Source organism: Falco peregrinus, chromosome 1 (assembly GCF_023634155.1).
Source record: "Falco peregrinus isolate bFalPer1 chromosome 1, bFalPer1.pri, whole genome shotgun sequence".
NCBI lineage: Eukaryota > Metazoa > Chordata > Aves > Falconiformes > Falconidae > Falco > Falco peregrinus.
The window spans coordinates 92647656-92670695 of NC_073721.1; the positions used below are offsets into that span (position 1 = coordinate 92647656).

General features: G+C 45.5%; 1 protein-coding gene and 1 long non-coding RNA gene across 2 annotated transcripts; one reads left to right on the forward strand and one right to left on the reverse strand.

The window, feature by feature from the left end:
* Positions 1–1629: 1629 nt before the first annotated feature.
* On the reverse strand, positions 1630–20881 carry DEGS2 (delta 4-desaturase, sphingolipid 2). The gene is made up of 3 exons (XM_055794380.1): positions 20568–20881; positions 10466–11208; positions 1630–3910 (listed from the first exon to the last, which is right to left on the reverse strand). Exons 1-3 carry the CDS (start codon positions 20647–20649, stop codon positions 3767–3769), a joined length of 969 nt encoding a protein of 322 aa, XP_055650355.1. The 5' UTR covers positions 20650–20881; the 3' UTR covers positions 1630–3766.
* On the forward strand, positions 13853–17232 carry LOC114010259 (uncharacterized). Its single transcript, XR_003551639.2, has 2 exons — positions 13853–14044; positions 16874–17232. It is a non-coding gene; the product is annotated as an uncharacterized LOC114010259 (long non-coding RNA).
* Positions 20882–23040: the final 2159 nt, after the last annotated feature.

Genomic DNA, 23040 nt, shown 5'->3' on the forward strand with positions numbered 1-23040 from the left:
CAGAGCACAGCAGCAGGAGACCCAGCAGAGGAGGTGGGGTGGGCATGCTTTGCAGCTAGTTGCAAAACGATACCTGTTTTGGCTTGGAGAGCATGGGGCTGTTCTTCAGTGCTCTTCAGCCTTTTAGAAAAGAGTCCTTTTTTTACAGTGTGGTTATACTGTAGATTAAATACAGGAGAAATGGAAGAAATTTGAGTTTAATGCAACGGTGAGCTCCTGATTGCACCTGATGGCTGTTAGCTGTTAAATGCAAGCAGAAGGTGAGACAGGTTGAACAGTGGGGTAAGATTTCTAAGTGGGAACTAAAGCAGGCAGACATTGATGCGCACCACAATATGACAACCCCAGGACCACGAGAAGGAGCCTTTCCAGTATGAACGCAGACCAGTATCAGTAACAGCAAAGATTATAATGCTCTGTTGCATAAATCTTATACAGTAGCTCACATATTCCTTAATTATAAACTCATTAATGGCATACCTGACAATGGCAAGTACTTTCCAAACCTGCTGCCTCTCAGATGATCACAACCATTCTGTGAAACTCTCCCATAATCTTAATTAAGCTTCAGGAAGCTGGGGCCTGGCACGGTTCATGTTTTCCCTTGGAATGCAGCATTATGCCTGAGGTCAGTAATAACGGCATTGTAATTCAGGCCGAGCGTACAGCCTGGATACGATGTAAGCCCCTGTTAACATCAGCCACCTGCTGTAAACACAGGTTGCTTATGTTCTTCTACCTTTGCAGGCCTCATATAATTAAGACGCAATAAGGTGAAGCTCACGCAGGGCCACTCAGTCGTGCGGGAGCACAGTGGACGGGGGTGGCAGGGGAAGCCTGGCCAGCAGACGCAGGGGAGCCGTCCTGGCACCACCAGTGCTTTGCTGGTTGCCAACTTACCCCTCCGGCCACAGGGATGCGCAGGGTGGCGTATTTGCAGTCATGGCACCACCAGAAGATCTCCCCCTCCCAGACGCTAATTCAGCTTGCCTGTTGCCTCTGCAGAGAACGGTCCCTTCATGCTGGGCTGGTTGAGCCACTGCAGCAGGGCAGGCCAGAGTTACCTCATACAGCTGTTTGCTCCTCCTTGTTCCTCTTGAAAGATCATTAGTGTGGTCACACACAAAGATCTGGATTAATTTTTAAGGAAAGAATAAAACTGTACATAGCCCTAATGTACTTTTAACCCAGACCCACGTGCCCTGTGGTTATGAAAAAAACCACCCTTCTGCCAACATTACTGCAGCATTAGTGGCAAGGACAAGTGCCCATGGAGAGGACAGGTTCACGGCCTTCTCCAGCAGCATTCACACACATTGAAACTCGGCTTGCACCACGTACCTGCAGGTACCAGACTTCCAGCCACTTCAAATTCCCGCTGAGATGGACAGTGCGGAGCGGGAGAGCTGTGGGGCTGCTCAGGCTAAGGAAGCCAAGACTGCGATGGAAATACTGATGGAAGGCAGGATAAGAAGCGGTTGTCAATTTTGGTTACCCTCTGTTCATATCATAGGCTCCATGTCAGGCTAGGCTAGCAACCTATAGACCACATATGTAACTGCATCGTGGAACAGCTGAGTAAGGGAACTATTGAAAGGTCACTCACCATAGAGGAGGACAATAGTCAGATTGAGGAAGACAGTATAATCTTTATTATGGTTTTTACATTAACTTGCTAAGTTGGCCAAAAGAGTTGAGGAACAGCTTGCTAATGGCACAGAAAGTTGATTACGCGATCATGGAGTGCTAGCAGCACTGAAGTAAATTAATAAAAAACTGAAGCTCCCTGACAAGAGCACTGATACAAAGAAGTTAATAGAGGTTCCCACATCAAAGCCTCTTCTTTTGGGAGAAAAAGAGGCTTTAATAATTAAGATGTAACAACATAAGTATTTCTTCATTGAAGAACCAGCGAAGTCTGAAGTGTCAGAAGAAGCCCTGCTCTTCCTCTTCTTTTCCAGAAGCACAACCCACAGATCAAAACAGTATCTGTGAATGTTGGCCCCTGCGTCAGAAAGGATCTTGCACTGCTGAGCAAATGCGGGTATCTACCCAACTGCTAGAAATCAGACAAATGAGAAAAATGGAGAAATAGAGGAGGAAGAGGAACCCAAATCGCAGCAGGCTAGCTCAGCTCCCTGGTGTGCCAGACAGACTGACTCACTGGATCCAAGGCTGTAGGAGAAATGAACAAATTTGCGTTTATTGAGGAAATCAGGCTGCCCAGGCCTAATAGCATACCTTAAGGGACCAACAAGAATGCACAATCATCCTTTTCTTTGTTACAGACATGGATTTCCAGATGAAAAACAAACAAAACGAAGTCAAACCATCAGAGGGTTAGAATGTAAGAGGACCTTTATAGATCTCTCTTTTAACCACTCAGTAAGGACAGAAATAACTTGTCAGCTTTCCAGGGTGGAGGGAAGTTACTAGATGGCATCTGAACTCCTGACTCCCAAGATATTGTTCTGCTTGGATAAAGGTATGGTGAATAAGGTTTTTGAAGATACGGAATTATTGAAGATAGCCAGAAGTTTGTAGCTGGGAGGACAGGCAGGAAGATTTAACTATTCCAGCGGGCAGAAATAACAGACTAATGTTAACGTCAATAGCACAAAGACACACAGAGGCAGAAAGAGCCCCAGCTCCGTGTTCAAGGTACACCCCCTTAACACCAGCAGTGGCAACTTATATACAGCTGAAGTATCATGTCCTTCCCAAATGTCAGGTTGGTGCCCCTTGAATGACAGAGGCAAAGAGTTACAATTATTCTGAAAGCAGTTAGGGATAAATATCACCATAACACTTCCATGTCTTCGCTGACTCATACCCTTAACAGAAAGGGGTATAACATAGAGAAGACCAAGAAAGGTGATCAGAAATAGTAATAACCTTGGCAAGCAGCAATTAAAACTAGAATCTTCCCTTTCCCAGAAGGACATACAACGGAGAAAAAGATGAGAAATGTGATGTTAGGGAATACTGTTGAAAAGGTGAGTGAGAAAGGACCACCCATTTCCTTCAGGGACACATCCATGCTGCTCATCAGACAACAAGCGGGAGGCTAAAGGAAGGGTTTTCTCCACACCGCAGCTCAGCTCTGCCAATTAGCTACACTGAGTATTAGACCCTAAGAATAGAAATGTTCAGAAAAGGTCAAACAGCAGCTACTGAAATAATGATACAAATGTACAAAAATATACACATATTCCATTTCATATACAAAATCTCTGCTACCAGCAATTATCAGAAATAACAGATCAGATTAGACAAGACATTGAGCTAAAGGCACCCTTGTGTTCTCCAGATAGTGTCATTTACTACTGCATGCCAGTCCTCCATGCTTCCACAGTCCTGTGCACGCAGAGCATCTACTTTTAATCTGGCATAAAGAGAACCCAGTCCTAAAGTACACACACACATGCTCACACAGACACGCACCAAGCATCCTCCATTGCATGCTAGGCCAGAACTCAGACTTGGGCACACATGGTCCAGGAACTTAATTCTAAGCCTAGACCAAAGGTTCACATGATCATAGCTCACTCTAATCTAGTTTCTCAGGGTTATATACAGAAATATCCTTTATTAAAAAGGTATCAATAATAGAAAATAGGCATCCAATTGCTTCATTTTCACACTCAACCTCTTAGTCTAAGGAGCACGCATCCATGCTAACCCAGCACACACAAACATCCTACTACTGCTGCAGAAAAGTCATTCGAATGAACAAACCACCAATGCAACAGGCAGAGCTAGTCTGTTAGCTTGCTTTTGCCAGCTTGCACAGTCTCTTAACCCTTGAATAAGGACCAATAGTGTCATCAAACACAAAGGCCCACAGAACTCGAATCCAGGACTGGTGATGTGGGAGGTTATCGTAATATTCTGCTGCAATCTTCTTCACCTGGAAGAAGAAGAGAGAGAACGAGCTGTTTAGCTGCACAGTGTTGGGTGTGTTTCAGTCTTCACTTTCAGATCTGATAGCACAGACATAACCTGAAGTTGCTTGTTATTGCTTGTGAACTTCTGAAGTTCAGCCAAATGAGATGTATTTAAATACATTTAGGTACTTCTTAGCAGACTTCTGATGTAAGCGGTGCCTAAAATTAGGAAATTAGTGAAAGATGATGGATCGTTGCCTTCAGTCAGAGCTATTTTCTCTCATTTCAGGAGTCTCTTTTCTACACAATGAGATGCCTAATCCACCTTATAAATTGCCAAGACTCCAACACACTGTATTTAAAGCCCTGTTGCCTAGTCATAATACTTGTTTGCTGAGGGTTCTGACTAGGAGAGAAATACCAGTTAAGAAAATCCCAGACGCAGCCTTGCCTTCACTTCATTGACTTTCCTCCATTCTGCTACCAAGACGGAAATCTGAGAGATGGGTTCCTGCAGCAGGCAGAGGAAATTGCAGGGGCAGCCTGCTCCCCTCAGCCTGGGATTAAAGAGTTGCAAAATTTGTTATTAGATCATGAGTCTAATAAAATTTCTTCCCTGCTACAAATCCCCAAGTTTTAAGACTGTCGCCATCAGAGAGGCATCATGCATCACCGGGGATGGGGCTTGTAGTGGGAGTAGGGCCAGAACCAGAGGACAGAGAGGTTTCAAACCTGACAGATTCCAGGGACTACAAGGATTCCCAAGTAGTCCCTGCTCCAGCTAGATGCTCTGCTTTTTGAACACACTTACAAAGAAGCAGAGCCTGTTAAACTATTGTAAACTTGCACATAAACTGCTTGGGCATGGTTTTATTGTAGCTCCACCTCCTAGACAAACAAAGCTCTGTTCTAGAGTAGTTTGTCTTGCTGGACAGCGTGATCTCTCTCTTTAAAAACCCTGCAGTTTTAAAGCCAGCTCTGCTGTATGCAGTACGGACCTCCAGTGAGGAGCAAAAGGGTGACACAGAAACTGTTATCCAGGAGGGGGGTCTCAGCAGCATCCCAGGTGTAACGGTGGAATCTCAACACAGCATTCAGACTGATTGTGAAGAGGTAAGAATCCCAGCAAAAGTCAAATTACAAGCCAGTATGGCTCACTGCTAGTTACCTCGTTAATTCAGCTTCCTAGCAGACACTGCCCAGTAATGTACAAGCTCTGTTAAGATCTTTTACCTCTGTACCACAGCCCCTACATACTCCTCATGCTCCCTGGCATGGTAGTGCTGTGTTGGAGGGGGGAGATTCGGTTCAGGTCTGATTGTATTCTGCCTTACACTGAACACCTCTGATTTCCTACTAATTCCCTATATCCTGTTTTAAAGTGTTTGTCTGTACTTCAAATGTGGTTAATTTTCAATGGGATTCAGACAATCCCAGCATTTCCCATTACAGGTAGCTATTAATGGCTGGAAGAAGGGTGATTTCCAGGCACGGGGTAAGATCTCTGTAGATGCAGATTTAGTTCCCTGCGCTCCTTCTATAACCACAGCCAGAAATAATTTAATCTGGGTTTTGCATCCTCCCTTTTCCCAGCTGAGTAACCGAAATAGCCAGAGGATGAGAGGGAGGGCTGTTCAGACACTAGGCTCCCTTGAATGATAGCCACTAACGAGGCCTTACGCAAACACAAAGGGGGGGTCTCGGACACTCAGCCCCAAAAGCTTCACTCCAGCTCTGACATGGTCATTCCCTGGCACACTGGTGCTTACAGACCTTCCCTCCTGCCTCTGTTTCAGAAGTTCTGTCTGAAACTCAATTTGCAGCCATAATTCAGGCCTCACCTACACCAGCCAAGTTTGTATGGCAAGCCCCCCTTCCCCTCTTCCCCAGAACACCCACATATCCCTTGCCCACAGGAACAGCAGCCTGAATCAGACCCCTTTTTCTCAACTATTTACGTTATTCTACAGAGCTCCTGATCATGGTAGATTCTGACCACTACAAGGGCTTCAGAAAGTCTGTACTGCCCCTTGCTCATGGAAGCAGAGGGCTGGACACTCACAGAAGCTAATCCAGCTTCTAGGAACAGTGTCTCAGGCAGTGGCTGTGCCCTCTGGCACCAAAGGCTAACTAAAAACTACTGCAGTGACAAAGTAGGAAAAAACGTCTCAGAGAAGAGGCCAATAAACAGCCTGTCTATGTTCAGCCCAACAGATTCTGCACTTAGAGCAAACATGAGCAGCAGCATAGTCTGGGCATAGTGCTGAAGAGCTCAGGTGGACACAACACGGCAGGGTCTGGAAACTTGCAGTAAAATACATTCCGTGCACATATTCTGCAGTTGTATTACAGATTTAAAACAGGCACCTAGAATACAAGTATTATTTGATAATTAAGACAATTAATCAAAACACCCAGCAGTGAATTCTGAAGAAAGTCATACACACCATATTCTGGAAGCAGGGGGCTCGGTCAGGGCTGGCAAGCTGCTTGCCAGTATCAGGTGGTGGCAGAGTTACTGGCTCACCAAGCCTGTCTGTGTAGCACCTTCCTACAGGGTATGGTGGCAGCTCATTCTGAATGAGAAGGTCAGGATGGAAACCACAGGAGAAGACCAGGGGCTTGCACTGGAGTGTGTTGCCCTCGATCAGCTGCAGGACAGTGACCCACACCTACACAAAGCGGTTCTTTTCCCTGCTTGGCTTTGTGCCCAGCAGCACCCTGTGCAGGAAGGCAGGCAGCACTTGCGCCACCAGCAAGGTCCCCGTGCTCTGGGCAGAACTTCTGTAGGAGATGTACAGAAACAATGCAGAGGAGAAAGTAAGCCACAATAAAATATTTGTGACAAAGCAATAGAGAAAAGGGAAAATTTAATGAATGCAGTTAGAAGGAGGACTTCTGAAGGATTTTCTTATGGAAAAGGCATGGAAGTTTGTTGGGTGCATGTTTGCCATCACATGGCAGGAAAGAATTTTAAAAGTGGTTTCTCTTTTGCAAGTTTCCCAACAAAAGCAGCTCATCTATTGTAATTTCTTTCAGCATCTCTATACCTAAACCAAAATTATCTCCTTCTTACCAACCAGAAAATCTGGGGCAGAGAGGGCAGAAAGTACTTGGGTTTTAATGCAGATTCCCTTCTAAATACAACATAAAACTATCTATTTTTGAGGCTGGAAGAGTCATTCTCCCCGTTGCATTCTGGGTGCAGTACAAAACCTGTGGATGGCAGTTTCCAGGTAGCAAGTTTTGCAGCCAGATCATAAATCATCTCAAAGGGGATGGCACTGTGACAGATTCCTAAATCCTGCTCCTGACTTCCCCCTCAAGCTCTGTATTGCATTGGAGATGATCCATCTGCTTCAATTCCTCCCTCCCTTCCTCCTTATAGATCTCAACTGTGAGTCTTAACTCATTGCTAGTTTGCAAATAGAAGGATAACAAGAGATTGCAAAGTCTGAAAGAAACTTATTAGGCACTTGGCACCTGGTATATTGAGGCTTTTCTTCAAGTCGATCAAGGTGGTAGGTAAGAAATCACATCTTTTAGACTGAAACTTTGCTTCTGGTTTTGTGCTTGCAGAGCACAGCAACAAGACCCCAGTTCTACTCCATCGTATCCCACAGACACCAAAGTTAAATGCAACCTAGTATTTCACCACAGCTGTTACAGACCCTTTGTCCTGAGGCCATACACAAGCTAGAGATCCTTATGAAAAGAAGCTGAAAAATTATGTTCAGAATGCTAGAAGGTATATTACAGAAGTTCCTCCTACAGTCCTTGACCAGCAGGGAGCACTCAAGCTAGTCCTCCTGGCCATCATAGGGTTAATGAAATCTGCAATTCAAAACCGGCACATCTACCATTTTATCCAGTCTTGTCTGTCTAATAAATCTGGTTTCATACCATGTCTTTTTTCCTTTTCCCACAAGCTTAATGAGTAACTAGTTTGCCTCTGGTAACATTGCAGTTTTTGTTGAAGTTTGTAGGAAAAGCACAGAGTTCCTCTTCCTGTCCTCTCTCTCTCTCAGTATATTCAAGGGTTCAGATTATGAAGAATGGGCCTTTTTACTCATTTGGTAAGCAATGCAATATTTTATAGTTATAAGGCTTCAGGTAAAGAGTACTCTAGTCCTAAGTCTATAGTGGGTTTTTTTTGGAGCAGGTCCTTCATTATAATGTTAAATTTCATGGTCTCTTATGTAATCTCTCATTATACTAGTGGGACGAGTTCTTACTGCACACTCATGTCACTCATCTTTATTATCTATAAGCTTACAGCACAGCCTAATTCTTCCTCTTTCACATCTGTCACACTCCTAGGGTAAAGGTCTTTCCAGTGGCAAACACATTACTCAGAACATTCTGAATGACACACCTGTAACAAAGGACAAAGCTGAATTTATTTTTCCGATAAGCAAGCGGAAGAGCCAGTTACTTCCCAAGATTAAGATCCAGTTATTCTCTGATCCTATTTATCCCCTGCTCTCAATCACGCAGAAACCAAATAAAGATCTTTATTCCACTTTCTACTTGCCAATAATTAAAAATAAAAATAGCTGTACTGAGAGGTCATCCATATTACACAATTCAGCCATTAGAAGCTCAAGTGCCTCAGAGACTGGATCTGAAAAAACTGGACCTTTGCTAAGTGGAGAATTCCCTGGGAGGTTAAGCAGAAGAGAGCAAAGGGAGATTCCTACCCCTACCTATTATGAAGTTCAAACTCTAAAGCTACCCATAGAGGATCTGTCCCCTTATCTCCTTCCACCAAAGCAGCAGAGAACTTTTCAATTTGCAGAAAAGAATAACCAACTGGTTTTAATGGACAAAGGATTTTCTACAGTAACTGTTTTGCCAAGGGCTGCCTAATAGATTATTCACTTGTAATGGATCACTCATCAAAGACTCAAAGTTTTCCATACAGTTCTGTCAGGCAACAACGACTGACAAGCCTGACATCCCCCCCACCAGCAGCACAAGTCTCGGTTGCCCAAGAGCTGGAAACACATGAACACGAGCACATGAAATTCAACTAATAACTCTATCCTCTTTACACAGGAGGGCAGACACTTCCAGCTGCTGCACTGCCTTGAGGAATGAGGCTCAACTATTTGTGGTGTGGGTGGGGAAGAGCTTTCCAGGTCTCAATCAGGTCTGGAGCAACAGTCCCAGCAAGTTCAATTAGTCACTCACCTCCCTTGTGTAAGATAGAGCCCTAAACTCCTTCTCTTCTTCTATTTGCATTTCAGTAATCTAAGTATCTAAGCCTATCTAACAAGTTTGAACATTTGAAACTGAAGTTAAGCTCGTGCACTTCCCGGCTGAGCTATGGGGTGTATCACAATGGGAGTGCCTGAGAGGAGAACTTCACATGTGAGCGTGGGCTGCTTAACCAGCAACTCTGAACCCCACCAGGAATGGCCAGCTCCTCCAGGACAGGCCTCCAGCAGTAAAGGAGGTGTGTTAAAACAGAACTGCTGGTTATACAGAGGCAGCCCACACTCTTCTACACCACAAGAAAATCTCCTCTTGTTTTGAATCTCTTCTCAGACAGTGTTTCTGTGATGAAGAACATTGACCCATAAAGCAGGATTTGCCTGGATATACCACCGTAACAGTAGTACCTGTTGTGGCAGTAGTGGGGAGGTCACAGCTCCTGAACCTCCAACCCCTCAGCTCTGCCTCCCCCTCATGAGGATGCTGCAGTAGCAGCCCCCAACTGTGCATCAGACCAGAGACAGAAGATGTTTCCTTCCCTCCATGCCAGAGGATTTGTACGTAGGAGTAACACTTTGAAGTCACGTACCTCTAACGCTGTGAGCACCTGCTGAGGAACCCTTGTATTTAAACCCAGAAGAGCAGCTACATACCTGGAGGGAAACTGAAAACCATTCCTAGACACCTGGGCTTTGCAAATTTGATTCCCACAACTGATAAAATGTAAACAAAAAGGGCCTTGACTTTCAAAAGAGGAAAGCCACAGCACTTTCCCAATGACAGATCAGGCATCCTCTGTTTCTGTGGGTGGGGCAGCAGAGCTGAAACAGGTCATGTAGAGTGGGGCTTTATCTTCTAGTGCTATTTGTGTCAGGCTGGAACATGCCCCGATACTTATGCCATCTCAAAAACAGAAAGACTTTTTTTTAATGTTAATCAAGCAATATAGTTAGCAGATTGATCATCAGACAAATTTCAAGTAGTAATTGCCACCTGCCTCACTTTAGACAGCCCTTTAAACTTCCCAAGAGATGAAACCTGGTGGCTAAGGGAATGAAATAGAGAAATTCAGAGCACTGTGGAGGATTTTATCATGCCAAAAGTATTCTTCAAGCCCTCTGAGGCTCAGATGTTCTTATTTCCATCAAATAAACTGTTACAACCATTTGGCAGCCATTTCTCTCCATCTCCTGCTTAAAATGAAAGAATTAGAAACAAATTCAAAAAGTGCTTTTTTTTCCTTTTTTTTTTTTCTTTTAAAATAGATCTGTTGCTATGATTTGAAGTCATTTCTTTGAGACAGTTTAGCAGCTTTTATAAAAATCCAATTCACAATTCACTAGTGCTCATGCCATACTTACCATCGGCAATCTGCAGCCGGGAATGCTGGGGAAGTCATGATGCTCCATGTGGTAGCCTACATTAAAGGTGAGCCAATTCAGAGGCCCGTAATAAGAGTATGTCTCATACCCTTTTAAAAACATGTAATGTTCTGCTATGAAGTGCCCAGAAATGGGATGCAAACCCATGCAAAGAATTGAGCCTGCTATTAAGTAAAAAATAGGTTTGAGCCCCCAAAAGTAGTAAATTAAAAGGTCTATAGAAAACTGGATGAGAGCGTTAAAAATTTCCATCCGTGTAATTGCTTTGGGGTTCACATACAGTGGTCTCAGACTGTAGAACAGAGGCTGGAGGAAAAGCCAAAGCAGTTTCCGAAGCGGTGTACAGAAGAACCAGCCTTCAAAGTCTGTAGGAATATCCACATCCAGGCTGTCCCCACCAAGGTACCGATGATGGTCAATGTGGTATTTCTTGAAGGAGGCAGAATAAGGGATGCCAATTGGCAAGTTGGCAAAGACTGCAAACCATCTGTTCCACTTGGCCTGCTTGTTCCCAAAGGCGACGTTGTGTGAAATATCATGGATGGCTAGGGTCAGAGAATGGTTGACACAACCCCCAAAAGCATAAGCCCAGAAGAAAATCCATTTCCAAGACAAGTCTTTCACCAGGTAGCAGGCTAGAAACTGCGTGAAGACCATTCCAGATACAATCCACTTTAACTGTGGATCCGGTCCCATCAAAGCCTTGATCTCTGGATACTTTGCTAAAGGGTAAAATGCAGAGAAAAATCTCATTAGATCACAGTTAGGTAAACATAACCACCACTGGTCTGAGCGGTGATGTCTGAGGCCCTGTTTTCGCAAAATGGCAATTCCGGAGCAGGACTGCCGCTACAGTGAGAGCTTTACTAGTGATTTGAGTCCATTCCCACTTCCAGCATCATGTCCAATTGTGATTGATATAGACACATATATTGGGACATATACAAAAAAAATTACCCCAATGGTCAATATGTGGCATCACGTGCCTTTACAACGATGAGCATTAGTATGCCAAAGCCCACCAGATTTAAGCTCCAAGAAGTACCTTCTGTCAAATTTTTAACTCCTTTTTTATTTTGCCCAGTCCAGATGCTGTTCTCCACAAAAGGGTTACAACTGCCTGCTTTGTAGCCTTTTTTACACTGTTGCTTCATACATACTAGCAGAGGAAAGAGGGTTGACCAACAGGCTCACCAGGTTTTGCTCTGTGGGTAAATGACAAATGCAGCATTAAAAAAAAAAAAAATCCTAAGTATTCTGAGTGTTCACCAATGCTTACAACATGTACAACTCTTTGCAGATGGTAACATCGCAAGAAAGTCAGTAGTATTATCAGGAATTTGTAAGACACCAAATTTGTCTCTGTTCCCAAGTCACATACCAAAACCAGGTACAAAAGTCACATAAGTAATCACACAACAGCTTCATGTGGCCTCACAAACACTGCAATACAGCATCAGAGAGACACGGGCTAGGCTGGCCAGGGCTGACTCGCGTCAGGCCAGAAACAGCTTACAGAGCTTGGGTTCCACTGGCCTTTCTTTTGCCCTTTTAAGAGAAAGAAAATACGCAGAAGCACCATTTATCTTCTAGGTGCTGTTCATTGCTTCAGGTCGCTTCTCTACAAACCTACACTTCACACATCCAGTATTAACTTGCACATGAATTTTATCACTGTTTTATGGCTTTTACCCACCTGCTGGTCTCCCTCCTTTAACTCATACTCTGCATTTCTCAGTAATTACAGATTACACAGCTAAAACTGTGGGACAAGTCAGTCATTCTGAACCCTGAGGTTACACAGTGTGCCCCCTGTAAGTTTGATAGGCCCATTTTATGAATAGAAAACTATCATCTGAGTGTCACAGTATGATACCATTGCAGGAAAATCAGATTATAACGATTTTCACCTAGGCAGCTGTATATACTATAAACAAATACTGGAGACAATACACCCAACTTCATGTGACCTTGCAAGCAGTGGCAGGGACTGAGTGCAGGATGCAGAAGGGCTTTTACAGAAGCGAGCCCTGAGAAGTTTGCAAAAATTCAAAGACTGAGCACTGCTTAAGAAAGCAGGTTGTTGTAGTCATGCTCTGCAACCATTCCAGCAACTTCTGAGCCTGTTGGCCAACTTCAACCCAGCTTGACAGAGGTTAGAGACAATGAAGATTAGAAAAACGCTGCAGAAGATGATGAGAAAAGAGGCATTCTTGATTCTTCCTCTTCTGAGGACAAGGGGGCAAAAATCATCATGAGGAGTATTCAGGCAAGAGAGAGATTTTCCAAGTGGTGGGCCAGCTCTAATAAAAGTTAACACCTTTCTAAAGTCAGCCAAACTTTTTGATAAACATCTCTGGAAAGCACAGGGCTTTTTTGTTTTGCTGTTTTGGTTTTGTCCTTGTTTTCACAATTTTTGAAATTAAAGTTTTCACCCTAGAAATGCTAACATGCTAGAAATTGTTCTCTGGTACCTAGACAGGTACCAAAATTTTTACACAAAGTGCTGGGATACCCACTCTAAAGAATAACTTGATATAATGACCTGGTCAGAAAATATGTTACAGAAATACAATCTTATGTAGCTTAATGTCCTGTTTAGGGGCATCTGTCCAAAACCCAGAAAACCCTTTAATAAATTTCCAGTCATGCAGTTGGTAAGTATAAGTTACTGCAGTCACCACAAGAGATGATGTAACACAACCAAATCTGTTCCTCAGCCCGGTCAAACTAAGGCCACTTTGACCAAAAAACGTGTTAATGGGATGGGAAAATAAGAGCTGCTTTATATTGTAGTTTAAGAACAGTGAAATTTTTTGACCTATTTCTTTTCACAGCAGCTAACAGGGATTGCAGATTACATTTAATAGGTTTCAGAGTAGCAACCAGCAAGCAGCAGCAACGCAGGTAGGTTGCATTTATCGCCAGTGACAGCTATTAAGTAACTTGCTAGGGTTTAATATTAAATTCAACACATGATTAACTCCTCTCCACAGTATATTTTTGCATACTAGTTAAACCACAATACTGTGTCTGTTTATCATTAATACTGATAAAACCTTCCTGTTTCCATGGCATGGAGAAACCTCAGGGAGGCTGAGAGGTGGGGCTGCTAGGCTCACTAGAAGCCCCACAGGTGGAATAAGATGGCAGAGACCTTTCTGTTCAGGAGTGCTCCACATGCAAAGTGTTGAACGCTGACCCTTTCAAAACCTGAGGCCAAGGACTCTTCAGTGAAACACATTTAACTCAGATTAAGCGATCCTGATGACTGCAGTTTATATATAGCATACTGACACAAAGATGTGACAACATAAGTATCTCATTTTTCTTCCATGTTCATGCTTTGCAGTTAGCTGAACAAATGCTGGCAAGGCAACACTGAGCACTTACAGTCGGAAAACCTGGACAACCCTGTAAGGCTGCTGTGACAAGTGTCTGTAGGTGCTGCGCAAACCAGACATCGGCCATCTGCATGTCCCGAAGGCAACAGAGAGTCAGAGACAGAGCTACTGTGCAGTGCCGAACCAGGAGCCACAAAGGACTGTCAGCCACACGGTAATGACCACCTTCATCTCCTACACATTAGACTTGGAGAAGTAAACAGACACCTACTCTCCACTCTTGAAACTGCTAGAGTTTCACACTATAAGGCATCTGAGCAGATAGTTTCATCATGCTGCTCTTCCTGAATTGCTTCCATTATGGTCTTCCTGGGCACTTTTCCATTATAAAAGTGATGAGCTTCTATATGGCCAGAGTCCATTGCTTCCCAATAAGCACTGGGTCAGGACTAATACATGATGATGGGCATAAGATGTAATCTATAGTGAGCTCTTCATTACGCATAATCATGGCATACAGCAGGCAGAGGAATAGGAGGCGGGGGGGGGGGGGGGGGGGGGGGGGGCGGGGCGGGGGGAACACAAACAAGCCATCATTCAGCCCTTCTAGATAAGGAGGGGAGGGGTGCAGACCCCACAAGTTAACGTGACCACACAGGAGTGAAATTTGCCTTTTAACAGTCCACCGGGACCAGGAGAGCTCCAGCTACTCTGATGTCTCCAGAGCACATTCTCCAGCTTCTAGCTTACTGAGAAAGCCTGTTAGCTCGGCCCAGCAGACAGCTTATCCACACGTGCTGCTTCTAGTTGTCCAAACTGAGCCACGCTCCTGCCGTTCGGAGCACGGGGATACCGGTACAGACGTGCAACAGTGCGAAAGCATGACTTTGTCTCCAAGGTCAGCGCACTGCAAAAGCAGTGCAGGCACTTTAGTACAGTAGGTAGATGTAGTTAATAATTCTGCCCAGTCAGCTCCACGGTCTCTATACCATAACTTCAGAGCAGCTGCAATCTGCACTGCTATGGTGAAAGCTAGCATTTCCCCCCTGGTACCACTGTGTGGATGAAAGAACAGCAGTCACGAGAGAACAAACACTACAGGTATATTTTCAGAAGCATTCATGATTCTGAAACAACTCATTTACTGAATTAACATTTCACAGAGATCATTCCACTGCTGTGTGTAAGCATCAGTCACCTTTCTAGAGGCATGCCTCACTCTGAAACACTGCTGACAAATTACCCTGACTACGTATATTTTCCCAGGAGCACTCACCATAGCCCTACAGTGATCCTCAGTTAGGGCTGGAGTAATTGTTCCTGGAGAAGCTGCCAGTTGCTAGGTCCTGATGTTCCTCCTCCTCAGGAGATGGGAAATCCCTTGTTCCAAACCCTCCCTCATCCTCTGTTCCCACTGACAAAGTTCCTGAGATGACTCAGGAAGGACCCAGTTAGACCTCAGTGACAGCACCAGACACAATTTCTCACTGATGCAACACCCATACTTAGATCTTGCACGTTTCAGCATACATGGGATTTGGATGTGGGCAAGAGCAGGAGCCATCCACAAACACAGAGGTGATGGAGGTTTAAAGGAGCAGCAGCCCTGCCCACATCCACAAGAAGCTAGTAGTAACAAGAGAAGAAATTTATTTTTTTCATCTTCCTTTATCTTGACCACAAGTGCAGCATACAGGTATAGTCAAAGTAGAGATACTACTCAGTATAAGACTTTAGAAGGCCTGTTAAAGAGAAGGGGTGGGGGGGGGAGCGGAGAAGATCTCTGTGATGCTGCTGTCCTGGACTATGTCCTATTGACTGTAAGTTCCTGCCAGAACGAATAAGAGACACCAGGCATAGGCTGTTAGCTTTACTACCCCTTGCCCTATGCTGGAGCTGCTATTCATACAAAAAAAAAAAAAATTCAAAACAAAAGAAGTCAGTTTGCTGACATGATAGTGTTTTTTCTTTTAGCAGCTCAGCTCATGAACATGCTCATGTGCAGCACAGCACACTTGAGTTCTCAGTACAGGAAAGACATGGACCTGTTGGAGTATCCAGAGCAGGGCTACAAAAATGATCAGGGGATGGCACAACTTCTCCTGTGAGGAAAGGCTGAGAGTTGGAGTTGTTCAGCCTGGAGAAGGGAACGCTCCAGGGAGACCTTATTGTGGCCTTTCAGCACTTAAAGTGGGCTTATAAGAAAAGAAAGATGGGGATAGACTTCTTAGTAGCGCCAGTCACAATAGGACAAAGCGTAATGGTTTTAAACTAAAAGAGGATAGATTTAGACTACATGTAAAGATTGTGGGTTTTTTTTTTTTTTATGATGAGGGAGGTGAGACACTGGAACAGGTTGCCCAGAAAGGTGGTAGGTGCCCTATCCCTGGAAACATTCACAGTCAGGTTGGACGGGGCTCTGAGCAACCTGATCTAGTTGAAGATGTCCCTGCTCATTGCAGGACTAGATGGTCCCTTCCAACCCAAAATATTCTATGATTAATTCAAACCATACATGAACCAGTACACAGGTAGACATAGGTCAACGTGCATGACAAAAACTTCTGGCTTTGCAGAGTCTCCTGCCCCCTCCAGTATGTAAACTAATAAGAAACCTTTTTGGCGCAGCTAACTACACTCAAGTTTTACACATCCACTGTGCAAGTGCAAGGGTCTTAATCTTCTATTTTCCACACACAAGCTCCTAAATGCCTTTGTGCTAGCTGGTGCAAGAGAGCTGGGTCACTCAGAAGTGGCCATCAGAGGCAAAGCACCACAGTGGTGCCACATTGCTGGTGCAGAGATGGATGATGCCTGAACCTCAGTATGACAGCAGCTACGATCTGTTTGTTTTTGCTTGTGTATCAGCTGGTTCAGAGTAAAGAGAGGTAGGAACGCTAAGAAGAGGGCTTCCAGCTCCCTCTGAAACAAAAACCTGCAACATGGTGTAAGCTGAAGCCTTCAGTTGCACTTAATACATTTTCAGCAGAAGACCACAAGTGCATAAACCAGTGACTTTCTGCCTATGTGATTTATTTTATAGATGACGCCCACAGGGAACTGGTGTGAGCACTGAGATCGCAGCTATTCTGAATGTGCTGATCACAGAACGTGCACATCAGTGACAGCACTGGGCCCGCATACTGCAGCATAACGGGAAACAAACTCAGTTTCTTCGCCAGAAGCATACATAGTTCAGAGCTTTGATTTCAGCTGAAAAGATATGCATCTTGCACACTTCAATAGGTACAATTTATCAGAATTTTCATAAATGTGGGGTTTAAAGAGGCAACAGAAGAGTCAGCTGGAAGAAACAGAAGACTAATCTCTAAAGAAGTGGGCAGAGCTGGAAGTTATTACACTCAGATTGGCTAAATGTAAAATAAAATGGATTTGGGTTTTTTACTTTGTTCTAGCTCCCCCACCCCATAAGCTAACACCTCAGCCTTTCTACAGGATAAAGCACATAGAAAACACTTGCACCATCTCCACTCCAAAATGACTTGCCAAAGAACCAATTCTTAATTATTCTTGGATGTTAGATCACATTCAGATGCTCCTAGCCTACCCTGAGCAACCTTGATTAAGCCCACATCCTCAGGAGTAAACAAGTGCTTCCCTAAGGATCCTGAGAGGCAAGACATCTTCTGACCAACCTACAGTAATTTTATAAAGTTAGATCCAACCCAGAGCACAAATAAGATCTCATTCTTTCCATCCCATAACATATTGTTCACTTCTTGCACTTGGAAAACTATTCACAGGTGAAATGACCATTCATTGTGTGCTTATAGCGTTACCAGCATCTGAGCAATGATTTTTTCATCTTCTCTCAGGACCAAAAAAACACCAGTACTTCCCACTGTGGAAGACCATAGCTCTCAAAGTGTTCAACCCAACAGACCCTTACTGCCACTAAAGTAGAAATTCTATTTCTACTAGAAGTAGATACCCCCTCTATATTATACCCCATGTTACAGCTCCCTCTAATAGCACTTGTGTAATTATACGGCAAGGATAAGCAGATCCAGACAAAAACCCCAAAACTTTCCTCCATTGGATTAGTTTCCAGCGAGGACTTTCCCTAACACAGCTCACTGCAGCATTACACCAACCTCAGTCCTGACACAAGACAGTAACAGGCTTTTCATACAAGAGGGTGAGAGAACAGCAATGAAACAATTCAATTTCATAAACTGAAAAGCATGAATAATGCCTTCAGGAACATGATTAAAATGATCAGGGCCAAAGTGCCAGCTTGGCAACAGATCGCCACTGGAACCTCGAAGCAGTTGGCACCTAGACAGCACCAAGCACAAGCTACATTTTAATATCTGAAGTCCAAGCGGAAGATACTACAAATAGATAAGAGAGAAAGTATCACCTCTCCCTTGTGCAAAATGTTGATGTATTTGCTGGTATAATTACAGCCATTTGGAATCGCATCCCTAGTAGGCTGGTTCGTCTAGTGCAACAGTGTCTTGCCGTAAGTTAGCTTCCAGCCAGCCCAGCTGATACACACGGCTCACAGCTCTGCTGCTCAGAGAAGCCATGGATGCCCCAATGCTGGAAGGGTTCAAGGTCAGGCTGGACAAGGCTTTGAGCAACTTGAGCTAGTGAAAGATGTCCCTGCCCATAGCAGAGGATTGTACTCACAAAGTTATCATTCAGACATATTGTCACGAACTACAAAAAACTTAGACACCTCGGCTCCTAACTCTCAAGCCAGGACATACAACTTTGTGACTGACCATTAGTATCTCTCAGTTGCTCTATAAGAACATAGTGGACCAACAGCTTTTGGCAACACCCCCTTACGTAGAAAGAAACTGCCTTATATGTTTATCAGTTTGCCCATATTTTTTTCCTAATGGATAATTTCAATTTGCATTTAAATCCAACTAGCCATGCCTGAGACCAACATTTCAAAAAGCTGCAGCCTGAACAGAAAACAATCAAGTTTCAGTGCTTAGCAACTAAATCATTAACCTATTGGGAAGAAAATACTTCCTTTACCAGCATGGAATGCTGTCCTCAAGGCACTGCTATATACAAAAATGTAAAATATGTAGATGTTTACAGATATTTGTTCATACGTATGTAAGATTCTTACAGCACGCTCCAGTCAATAGGCACTAGACACTTTGGTAAGTACATACTCTAGGTACATACAGGGGTTTGCTGACCCTCAGGCTTTGAATAATATAGTGATGTTCATTATACCAATATATTATGGGATATCATTACAGTTTCAATAACTTTTGGTAACACTTTGATATCTGTGATATTAGCCTCATGATCCATTCTGCCTTGTCAGACACAGACTGCTCTGCCCACATCTTCCATGTCTCTCTTTTGATGTTGTATTTCTCCATGACCTTCCTTCTGCTCCCACAGCTGGGGCAGGGGGGCTGCGAGGAAAGAGGCAGACCTTGATTCCAATTGTTAGTTCCGAGTCCAAAGAGAGTGGGGGCAAACCTCTGCAAGTATGCAGTTGAAAGGTCCTACAAAGAGTTTGCTGCAGCAAGGGCAAGGCAGCACTCCCATCACTCCATTACCTCCTTACAACACAACTTCATCACAGTTTGCAGTCCCCACTCTACAGCAAGATCAGGAAAGCAAGAGATTCGGTAAGGGAGAGATCACCATGCACACTCCTACCTGTAGCTTTCCAAAACATAGTTCCTTTGACCAAAAGGATGAGTAGCATGACACCAAGAAGCATCATTTTACATAATGACATCTTTTGACTCTCTATCATGATTACACAGTAAAATAATTATTATTTTACTGGATATAATTCAAACCTGCACCAGGATATTCCACCACTGCAATTATACTGGAAATGTTTTTGTAATTTACATTAACCATGGATTAAATCTATCAGATTGTGGAGGAGTTAAAAAACTACACCCAATTATCATAGACCCTGTGCAGCACCTCAGCCATAAACTCAGTGCCTTCCTTTATAAAAGATCTTTTAAAACTTTATCCTACTCATTAGAGAAGGAAAAAAGAAACCCAAAACAACAAACCAACTGAACAACCCAAATTAAAAAAACAAAACCAAAACCAACCAAACAAAAAAAACCGGGGGAAATAAGTTCTTTATTACAAAAATGTTGAAAATATATTCTGCAACAATTCTGAATTACTAGTTCTTCTCAGCAACCATCTTCAGAGAAGCCCAAACCCCCAAGCCAAAAGCCAAACCCTCCCAACTCACATACATACTCGTGCAGGCTGCGTGCACCTGCAGCGGGCACTTCCCACCGCTCCCTGAAGCGCCCACCCGCATCCCCGCTTACCGACGGCGCTGCCCGGGCACCGGGAGGACCCGCCCGTCGGCGCGCTCCCAGCCGCCCCCCGGGCCCGCAGCGCTGCCGCCCACCGCGGGCCCCCGCCGGCAGCTGCCGCCAGCCCCGGCCGAGCCCGTGCAGCCCCGGCCACCGCCCGCCCCGCCATGTCAGCCCGCCGCCGCCGTCCCTGCCGCCCGGGGAACCCCCCAGCCGCCGGCGCCCCCCGCCGCCTCCGGAAGGCGGGGCGGCCCCGGGAGAGCGGCGCCCCCCGGGGAAAACATCCCTGCGAGCCCACCGGGCTGCAGCCCCCGCCGCCTGGCCGGTGCCCCGAGCCGCTCTCGGCGGCACCTCCGCTCCGCCCGCCCCTCCCCGTCCAGCGATGCTATCCAGCCCGGCTGCCCGCCCCGACGGCGGCCGCTTCCGAGCCCCTGGACGTACCCAGGATCTCCTTCCTGCGCTGCGTGTGGGGCTGCTCCGTGTAGACCCACTCGAAGTCCCCGCGGGTGACGCGGTTGCCCATAGCTCCCGCCGCGCTGCGGGCCGCTCCGCGCTGCCCTTATAGCTGCGCGCCCGGCGGAGGGGCGGCCCCGCCCGTGCCCGTGCCCCCGCCCCGCCGGCTGCCTCTCGCCTGCGGCGGGCACCGGGCTGCGGGGGAGCTGCGCGGCGCCGCTCGGGTGTGCGGGCGACGGGGAGCTACAGAGCCCCCCGGGCTGTGCAGGGGCGGGCCGGGGATGAGAGCGCCTCGGGGGGGGACCGCCGAGGTTCACCTTGCCGTCGAGGCCCGGGGGCAGCCGGGCGAGGTGCGGGGGGGGGGGAGCGGCAGTTTGCAGGGCGGCGGGACCCCCACAGTGCCGGTGCCGGCCCACCGGGGCTCAGCGCAGCCACTCCGGCCGTCCCTCGTGGGCCGGTCTCAGGGCGCCCACCGGCGCTGCAGGCGGGTCCCCGGGCACTTGCAGACGATGCTTTTGGGAAGCAAGGGCAGCCCGAACGCCACACACCCAGCGCCACAGCCCTAGGCACAACGTGGCTCGGAGCAAAGCCCAGCCACCTGAGCTCCTCCCAGGGCTGGGAGACCTGGGACGGCGCGGAGATGACCAACGCCTGCCACACATTTCCCTGGCGCCCTGCCAACCCCTGCCTGAGCTGTCCCGGGAGCATCAAGCTCTTGGCTGGGTCGTGCTTCGCTCCTGGGAATCTGCAGCGCGTTTCCCAGTGCGGCACCATCTCCGCTGAAGCAGCAGGAAATCACGCTGCCTCCCTGCTAACAAAGCCAGGCAAAGGATTTGCTAACCTTAAAACTAAGGTAACCTTGCTACCCTGCCTAGCCTCTCTGATTCACAGGGAGAGGAGTTACACGGTGATGTTTCTCCACATGCAGAACCCAAAATTAAAGTGCTGCTCTTGTTCCCATTATGCCCTTTCATAAGCCCATGCCTGACCCACTGTCAGTCTTCAGTGTTCGCTATCCCTACTATTACTCCTTCCACCACCACCATCCCATTTGGATCAGCTCCACTTTTGGAAGACAATTTTGTTTCATTCTGTTTCAATATGAATCTCTCTAGCTCCCTCCATACTCCCTCACCCTTAAAAACACCGATCACAATTGGATGTTAAAAGAGGTAAAAAAGCAGCCTTGCAAATGTGAAATGTAAATATTTTTCAGCCATAATTTCTGATTTTTACCTGCAAACACTGGCAATACTATCACCTCTTACTTTAACTATTTAAGATTTCTTGGTAGCACAGTTTCATGAAATGCTATGGGTTAAAAACCACCAACCAAGCAACCCCCAAACCCTTCCGCTTGACTGCTAGAAAGTTTTAGGAGGTTTTTTTGATATTTTTTTTTTCCCCTGAAGTGGTGTAAATGTGAACCCTTAAATGCTTAAAGGTCCAAAGCAGGCTGAGTGGAAGGAGTATGGTGTAAAGGTAAGCAGCTTTACCCCAAGCAGGAGCAGGAGTTTACCCACTTTGCTCTTATGGGTCAGCTCTCTCTAAGTACAATGGTTTCTTCCTCCTTGCTCCAGCACAAGGTTGGTTCTCCCGTAAAGTTGCAGGGCCCAACCTAGTTAATGGACTGTTAAACCAAGTTAAGGTTATTACGTGTTTCCATAAGGAATGAATTGTTCAGAGAGCAGATGCATCAGTATCTCAGCCTAAACCTTTAAGTGGCTCAAATGTTTTGCCTTGTTGACAGTATCGGTGGAGAAGCCAAAGACAACATGAAGGTGATGACACCCTTCTGTCACTTCCTGCTCAGGAGTGCTCAAGGTGACTAAAAAAGCAAATTAGTGGGGCAGTCCATATAGTTGTAAAGAAAACAAATATGACTTCATCCCCAATGGTTAATCCAATAGGCTAATGCCATTGCATGTAGTAAGTTACACATGGAGAGTTAAGTATCTCCTTTGCAGGCACCGGCATTGTCTTCATGTGGCTTATTACCATAGGTTCAACGTGACCACATGAGAAGAACAGAAAGCTTTTCTGTCTCCAGTGAACTGGCATCTCTTTTTAAGGATAGAATTTCACGCTTTATATTTCTATAATACTCCAAACAAATTATACTAATTTAAAGAGTAATTGTGGGTGCCAGACAAACAAGAAACGCCAGCTTTAGCCCATCTTCTAGAATCGGCAGAAGTTCTGACCATTTGGCGTCCTTAGTTTTATAGCACCCTGGTAAAGTGCAAACTGGCTTTCATTCACAAAGGAAGAGACGGGGATTTTAATGTCATCCAGCAATAACAGCCCTTTTAATGAATACTATAATGACTGCAAACTCTACAGATTCACAGACTCACTACACTTTATGGCAATTCAAACATGCTTCATATGGTCAGGTTTTCCCAGCTGTAGGCTTCTTTTGTTCAGGATTTCTAACTACAGAGAGCCTAGCTGAGAGAAA

What these genes read in the sequence shown, in the direction of transcription:
- DEGS2 (XM_055794380.1), bottom strand. Translation starts at nt 20,649, where the DNA reads ATGGGCAACCGCGTCACCCGCGGGGACTTCGAGTGGGTCTACACGGAG. An exon ending in GCGCAGGAAGGAGATCCTGG is followed by an intron (nt 11,209 to 20,567) that starts GTACGTCCAGGG and finishes TTTACCCTTTAG; the next exon opens with CAAAGTATCCAGAGATCAAG. An exon ending in CCGGCTGCAGATTGCCGATG is followed by an intron (nt 3,911 to 10,465) that starts GTAAGTATGGCA and finishes TTCTTCTTCCAG; the next exon opens with GTGAAGAAGATTGCAGCAGA.